The sequence below is a fragment of the Theropithecus gelada genome, chromosome 14 (genome assembly GCF_003255815.1).
Source record: "Theropithecus gelada isolate Dixy chromosome 14, Tgel_1.0, whole genome shotgun sequence".
Taxonomy (NCBI): Eukaryota; Metazoa; Chordata; class Mammalia; order Primates; family Cercopithecidae; genus Theropithecus; species Theropithecus gelada.
This window is the reverse complement of record NC_037682.1, coordinates 236,338-244,836: the sequence shown is the minus strand read 5'-3', so window position 1 is coordinate 244,836 and position 8,499 is coordinate 236,338. Positions and strand designations below refer to the sequence as shown.

General features: G+C 40.1%; 1 protein-coding gene across 1 annotated transcript; it reads left to right on the top strand.

Annotated features, from left to right (window-relative positions):
• Positions 1-7,713: 7,713 nt before the first annotated feature.
• On the top strand, positions 7,714-8,497 carry LOC112607318 (UDP-glucuronosyltransferase 1-9-like; the record flags this gene model as incomplete). Its single annotated transcript, XM_025358435.1, has 1 exon — positions 7,714-8,497. A coding segment is annotated over exon 1 (708 nt), but the record flags the coding sequence as incomplete, so codon positions are not given.
• Positions 8,498-8,499: the final 2 nt, after the last annotated feature.

The window sequence follows — 8,499 nt, the reverse complement described above, 5'->3', positions numbered from 1 at the left end:
TTAGTTTTGGAAACTTCTTTTCCGAGTTTGCTGAGAGTTTTTTTTTTTTTTTTTTTTGGTCAGATATGAATTTTGGACTCTGTCAACCACTTCTTCTGTAACTGTTATTACATGGTTATACAGTTTTAGTTTATTTATATGGTATGTTACTTAGATTTATTTTTAAAGATTATTTATTTTATCATTAATTATGGTGAAATACACATAGCATAAACCTTGTCATCTTCACCACTTTAGGTGCACAGTTCAGTATCCAGTGTATTCACATTGCTGTGCAAGCAGCACCACCATTCGTCTGCAGAACTCTCTTCATCTTCCCAAACTGAAGCTTGGGACCCATTAAACAATAATTGCCCATTCCCCTCTCCTCCAAGCCCTGGTGTAAGTGCCCAGGGGATTCACCTTACCTACTGCCTAGACAGAGTCAATATATCAAGACAGGGCAATTGCAGTAGAGAAAGAGTAATTAATGCAGAGCCAGCTGTGTGGTAGACCGGAGTTTTATTATTACTCAAATCAGTCTCCCCAAGCAATTCGGAGAACAGAGTTTTTAAGGAATACTTGGTGGTTTGGGGGAAGCCAGTAATCCAGGAGTGCTGATTGGTCAGGGATGAAAATCTTAGGGAGTTGGAGCTGTCTTCTTATGCTGAGTCAGTTCCTGGGTGGGGGCCACAAGAGCACATGAGCCAGTTTATCTATCTGGGTGGTGCCAACTGATCCATCAAGTACAAGGTCTGCAAAATATCTCAAGCACTGATCTTAGGAGTGGTTTAGGGAGGGTCAGAATCTTGTAACCTCCATCTGCATGAATCCTAAACCATAATTTCTAATCTTGTGGCTAATGCTAGTCCTACAAAGGGAATCTAGTCCCCCGGCAAGAAGGAGGTCTGCTTTGAGAAAGGAGTGTTATTGTCTATGTTTTAAACAACTATAAAATAAGTTTCTCCCAAAGTTGGTTCAGTCTATGCCCAGGAATGAACAAGGACAGCTTGGAGGTTAGAAGCGAGATGGAGTCAGTTAAGTTAGATCTTTTTTGCAGTCTCAGGCATAATTTTGCAAAGGCAGTTTCATTCACAACCACCATTCCTCTTTTTGCTTCTGTGAATTTCTCTATTTTAGATACCTCATACAAGTAGAATGATATAACTTCCAACTTTAAGTCATTTCTTTGTTCCTGCATCTAAGTGTAGGTTGTTACAAGAAGCCAGGCCACATCTGGAATACTTTGCTGCTTAGAAATTTCTTCTGCCAGATACCCTAGGTCATCACTCTCAAGTTTAAAGTTCCACAGATTCCTAGAGCATGGACTCAATACAGCCAAGTTCTTTGTTAAGGCATAGCAAGGGTGATCTTTGCTCCAGTTTCCAATAACTTCCTCATTTTCACATGAGATCTCATCTCATGTGATGAGATGAGATGAGAGGCCTGGCCCTCACTGCTGATTTTTCTATCAGTATTTTGGTCACAAGCATTTAACCAGTCCCTAAGAAGGTCCAAGGTTTCCTTCATCTTCCTGTCTTCTTCTGAGCCCTGCAAACTCTTCAAACATCTGCCTGCTACCAAGTTCCAATGTTGCTTCCACATTTTCAGTATCTCTATAGCAGCATCCCACTCTCAGTACCAATTTTCTGTTGGTACTATTTTCTGTTGGTACCAATTTTCTACTCTTCATTATGTTGCCATAAAGGAATACCTGAGACTGGGTAATTTATAAATAAAAGAGGTTTAGTTGGCTCAAGATTTTGCAGGCTGTACAAGCATGGCACTGGCATCTGTTCATATTCTGGGGAAGCCTCAGGGAGCATTTACTCATGGCAGAAGATGAAGCAGGAACATGTCACATGACAAAAGCAGGAGCGAGAGAGAGTCAGTGGGGGAGGTCCACACACTTAACCATATCTTGTGAATACTCACTGACTATTGCAAGGACAACAAAAAGCCATGAGGGATCCATCCCCATGATCCAAACACCTCCTACCAGGCCCTACCTCCAACACTGGGTAGTATATTTCAACATGAGATTTGGGTGGGGACAAATATTCAAACTATAACACTTACTGAACTGTGATTTGACATTTTCATTTGTCGCATTTGGAATTTTTTTTTCCAGTTTCATGAATCATTTTTTGCCACTTCATAGACCTCTCAGTTAACAAATTTTATAATTGTAGATCATATCTGGGTTTCATTTAAAGATACTTTTTTTGGGAAAATACCAAAAACCACAGTGAGAAATGAAACTTCCCTTTTTTGCTAATTCTATAGGAAAATGCTTTAGTAGTTTTGTGTGCATCGTTTTCAGTTTTTGAAATTATTTTATGCATGTGCATATATCTAATGTATATTCTTACACTCGGTTTGTTAAAATGTAGTAGCAGGCTGGACATATTGTTCTTTACTTTGCATTTTTCATTTGCCAATAAATTATAGACATCGTTAGAGGCCAATAGCAACTGATTTGACAAGTTCTTTTAGTAATTACATAAAAGTCTTTACTTTGGATTTAATGTAGTTTTTTCAACCAATTAATACTGATACATATTTAGACATTTTCCAAATTTTTCTTTGTGCACATTAGTGTGCAAATACTCTTTAATACTTTCTTTACATTACTGTGTTTCCATATTCATAGCTTCTGATGAATTCTTCATCATGTGGATCCCCAGCAGCTTTACTTCTCTCATTGAACCCTGACTACTGTATACTAGAAGTAGTGTCTGTGGCAAAGTAATACCCTGTACACTGTTTTACTTGAAATATAGGAGGCAGAAAGAATAGGAGTGAGGCTAGAGGCTAGACCATAGCTCTACTGGAGTTTCTGCAGGAAAGGCGAGGCAGGGCAGTGGAAACAGTTTAGCACTGGTTGGTTTGAATAATTTCAGTGGGCTCTGAGCTCTAAGGGCAGGCTCTTTGCTGTCTCTAATAATTGGCTGGCCCAGGGAGGTGCGCTGCATCCCTACCAGATAGGGATTTTCAAGATGCGAAAATATACGGAAAATTTTAAAATACACACAATACAGGAAGTATTTTATTCTTATGGATAAATACCCAACAGTGGAAGAGCTGTGATCTATGGTAGGTGTATGTTTACCTTTTTGAGAATTTGCTAAACGATATTTACAAGCGGCAGACCAAGGTGCCCTCCCACCACCAGCATATGAGAGGTCCAGCTCTTCATACTCACCAACACTTGATGTCTTAGTCCGTTTGCATTGCGATAAAGGAATACCTGAGGTTGGTTAATTTATAAAGAAAGCATGTTTATTTGGCTTGTGGTTCATTCAGGCAGCACAAGAAGCATGGCACCAGCTTCCGCATCAGGTGAGAGACTCAGGCTATTTCCACTCATAGCAGAAGGTGAGGGTGGAGGGTGCTGATCACATGGAGAGAGAGAGAAGCAAGAGAAGAAGGAGGCAGGTGCCAGGCTCTTTTTAACAATCAGTTCTTGCTGAAACTCATAGATGGAAAGTTCACTCATTACTGGGAGGGGGCACTAGGTCATTCATCAGGGATCCATCCAAATACCTCCCACTAAGCCCCACTTCCAACATTAGAGATCAAATTTCAACACTTGATTTTGTAGGGACAGATAACTCAGCTATATCATTTGATAGGGTCAGTCTTTTTCATTGCAGCTCTTTTAATGGGATGTGGATTAAACCTCAGTTTGATCACCGTAATCATTTGTTATCTTGAACGTCTTTACATGTGCCTGTTTGCCATCTGTGTACCTTCTTGGATTACTCTCTGTTCAAATCTTTGCTCATTAAAAAACATTTTTTAAAATTGAATTTTAAAGATTATTTATATTCTGGATATTTATCATTTACCAGTCTGTAGATGTCTTTTTTAAAGTAAACTTTTTATTTTACAATAAAATTAGATTTAAAGCAAGGGTGCAAAAAATTGCACTGAGAATTCCCATATATCTTTTGCCAGTTTCGCCTATCGCTAAATGTTAGGTTACTATGCACATCTTTAAAAATTATACTTTAAGTTCTAGGGTACCTGTGCACAATGTGCAGGTTTGTTACATATGTATACATGTGCTGTGTTGGTTTGCTGCACCCGTTAACTCATCATTTACATTAGGTATTTCTCCTAATGCTATCCCTCCGCCATCCTGCCAACTCACGACAGGCACTGGTGTGTGATGTTTCCCTTCCTGTGTCCAAGTGTTCTTACTGTTCATTTCCCCCCGACGAGTGAGAACATGCAATGTTTGGTTTTCTGTCCTTGCGATAGCTTGTTGAGAATGATGGTTTCCAGCTTCATCCATGTTACCACAAAGGACATGAACTCATCCTTTTTTATGGCTGCATAGTATTCCATGGTGTGTATGTGCCACATTTTCTTAATCCAGTCTATCATTGATGGACATTTGGGTTGGTTCCAAGTCTTTGCTATTGTGAATAGTGCCACAATAAACATATGTGTGCATGTGTCTTTATAGTACCATGATTTATAATCCTTTGGGTATATACCCAGTAATGGGATCACTGGGTCAAATGGTATTTGTAGTTCTAGATCCTTGAGGAATTGCCACACTGTCTTCCACAATTGTTGAACTAGTTTACAATCCCACCAACATCCTCTCCAGCACCTATGCACATTTATCACAACTCATTAACCAACACTGACACATTACAATGAACCAAAGTCTATGTTTTCTTCAGATGTCATTAATTTTTACCTAATGTCCTTCTTCTTTTCTGGGATCCCATCCAGGATACCACATGACATTTACTCATCACATTTGTTTCATCTCCTCTAGCCTGTGACAGTTTTTCAGAGTTTCCTTGGTTTTGATTACTTTGTCAGTTTTGAGCAATTCCGGTGGAGGTATTCAATGGAACGTTCCTCAGTTTGAATTTGTCTAATGTTTTGATCATGGTAACACGGGTTACAGGTTTTTAGGAGGAAGACCACAGGGTAATGTCTTTTCCCACTGTCTTGCGAATGGATACCCAACTGTTGAAGAGTGATCTTTTCCTCACAGACTTGCCTTTGCACCTTTGAAAAAACTTGGTTGCTCATGCTTCTATTTCTGGGTATTCTATTCTGTTCCAACGATCTGTTAGTGAAATATTTGAGTACTATATACTTGTAATAAGTCTTGACATTAGGTAATAATTGCTCTCCATTTTTGTTATTGTAGGTCTTTTACATTTCCATATGAATTTCAGAATCAGTTTGCCAGTTTGTACAAAAAGATAGCTTGCTGGAATTTAGATTGGGGTTGTATTACTTTTATAGATCAACTAAAGAAAAATGACATTTTAACGATTTTGAGTTTTCTGATTCATGAACATATCTATTTATTCAGGTCTCTCACCAATGTTTTGTCATTTTCGGTGTACAGTCTTTCACATCTTTTGCCAGATTTATCTCTTAGTATTTTTTATTTTTGATGCTATTTAGGTGCTGTTTTCATTCCAATTTTCAACTGTTCATTGCTAGTACATTTGATCCTTGAAGAATGCGAGGATTGAGGTACCAACCCCCAAGCAGTAGAAAATTAGCATAGAAGGGTTTTTTGGGTTTCTTTTTGTTTTTTATTTTTGAGACAGAGTCGCGCTCTTTTGCCAAGGTTAGAGTACAGTGGCGTGATCTCAGCTCAATGCAACCTCCACCTCCCAGGTTCAAGTGATTCTCCTGCCTCAGCCACCGGAGTAGCTGGGATTAAAGGCATGCACCACCACACGCAGCTAATTTTTTGCCTTTTTAGTAGAGATAAGGTTTCACCATGTTGACCAGCCTGGTCTCCAACTCCTGGCCTCCAGTGATACACCCACCTTGGCCTCCCAAAGTGCTTGGACTACAGGTGTGAGCCACCGCGCCTGGCACACAGAATTTTTGACTCCCTAAAAATTTAACTGTTGATCGCCTGCTGTACATTAGATGTGTTACCAATAACAGAAACAGTCTCTTGACACATATTTGGTACGTTATATGTGTTATATACTGTATTATTATAATAAAATCAGCTAGAGAAAAGAAAATGTTACTAAGAAAATCTTAAGGAAGAAAAAATTAAGTATTCGTTAAGTGGGAGTGGATCTTGATAAAGGTCTTCCTGTTGATTGTCCTCCATTGAGTAGGCTGAGAAGGAGGAAGAAGAGTGTTGGTTTTGCTGTTTCAGGGGTGGCAGAGGGGGAAGAAGTGGAGGAGGTGGAAGGAGGAGAGTCGGGTACACTTGGTGTAACTTTACCGAATTACATCATAATTATTATTTGAGTTTTTTGCCTTTACAATTCTTTGAACATGATTTTATGCAGTACTAATCCTTCTTCCCCATTTGCTTTAGTTTCAGTGCCCATTCATGGAAGGGTTTGTGTTGTAAAATAAGTCAAAAGTAATCTTAATAATTGGAAGCCTTTACTAGACTGTTTAATAGGAATTTGTTTCCTGGCATGGCTTCTTCTTTAGTATCTGGTACTCATTCAAAAGCACTCATCTCCATCAAGTCGTCTTCTGTTGAGTCCTCTGGTGTGGTGTCTATTCGTTCTTGAATTTCTCCCAGTTTCATATCTTGAAAAACCATGTCCCCCACCTTTTGTTGCTGAATTAGAGATGTTGTGTTTGGAAGCAGGTAGATCACTTGGATACCTTCAGTGTTGAACTCGTGGGTTCTGGGTGGCTAGGGGCATTGTCCAAAACAAAAGAACTTTGAAAGACAGTCTCTCACTGGCAAGATATTTCCTGACTTCAGGGACAAAGCAATGATAGAACCAATCCAGAAAAGTGTTCTTGCCGAGGCCTTCTTGTACAACAAAAAAACTGGCAGCGGGTATTAATCTTTTCCTTTCAAGGCTTGGGGGCTAGCAAGTTTATGGATGGGGGCAGTCCTATTTGTAAAGCCAAACATACAAACATATAAACTATGTCAAAGGCATAGCGTGGGTACTGTGAAAGGAGGGTGAAAACACAAAGATGACATCATCTCTGACCTCAAGGAGTGCTTAGCAGACTGAGGGGGACAAGTATACATTTTCCTGAAAGAGGGCACTGGAGTAATGGCATATTTAGAATGTGGAAGTTGGGCAGTCACTGAGAGGCAGCTCAGCAGAGTGCTCGCGCAAGGACTGGGCGGGCAACTCCGCACTGCATGCAATGTATCTTTGGAAAGCCATTAAAATAGGTGATGATTACTTTCCATCAAGTCCCTGGTATGGTCCATGGAGGCAGGGTTGTCAGTCTCATTTCAGCATTTTAGAGACTTCTCAGGGTTTGGAAATGGAAGAAGACAAGCAGCAATGTGTATACATTGCAGAGACACAGGTGAACCCCAAGTTAGGAGGTTAGGAGATCAATGCTAAGGTCCTTGTTTTCTTTACTTGGAGCATGAGTTGCCATCTTTTCTGGACAGAGTTTTTGGTTGCGTAAAGGTAAAATCGAAATTTTGCTTTGGGACATATTCCTAAAACTTTAGCTTTAATCAAATTTACTTTTACTTTATCTTTCTGAACCTTCAAGGTCCAAAAGCATTGGTTAATATTTCTGCTTCTAAACTCACATTGCAGCACAGGGCATGTTCTGCCCCCAAGGCAAAGAACATAAACTACTCTTGTCTGGAAAACATACAAATAGGTATCTCAGCAAAGGCTACTCATGTATTCTTGTTCTTTTGAGTAAATCATTGTCAGTGACTGATTTTTTTTTTTTTTTTTTAATGAAAGGATAAATACATGCCCTTTATTGGGGTCAGGTTTTGTGCTTGTACTTCTCCTGTCTACTGTATCATAGGAGCTTAGAATCCCAGCTGCTTGCGTTCGGCTGCAGTTCTCTGATGACTCGCACAGGGTGGAGCAGTCCCCTTCCCCTATGTGTGTGTCTGCTGCTGGCCTGTGGCTTTGCTGAGGCAGGGAAGCTGCTGGTAGTGCCCATGGATGGGAGCCACTGGTTCTCCATGAGGTCGGTGGTGGAGAAACTCATTCTCAGGGGGCATGAGGTGGTCGTAGTCATACCAAAGGTGAGTTGGCAACTGGGAAGATCACTGAATTGCACAGTGAAGACTTATTCAACTTCATACACTCTGGAGGTTCTGGACCGGGAGTTCAAGGCTTTTGCCCAGGCTCAATGGAAAGCACAAGTACAAAGTATATTTTCTCTACTAATGAGTTCATACAATGACATTTTTGACTTATTTTTTTCAAATTGCAGGAGTTTGTTTAAGGACAAAAAGTTAGTAGAATACTTAAAGGAGAGTTCTTTTGATGCGGTATTTCTGGATCCTTTTGATACCTGTGGCTTAATCGTTGCCAAATATCTCTCCCTCCCCTCTGTGGTCTTCGCCAGGGGAATATTTTGCCACTATCTTGAAGAAGGTGCGCAGTGCCCTGCTCCTCTTTCCTATGTCCCCAGAATTCTCTTAGGGTTCTCAGATGCCATGACTTTCAAGGAGAGAGTACGGAACCACATCATGCACTTGGAGGAACATTTATTATGCCACCGTTTTTTCAAAAGTGCCCTAGAAATAGCCTCTGAAATTCTTCAAAC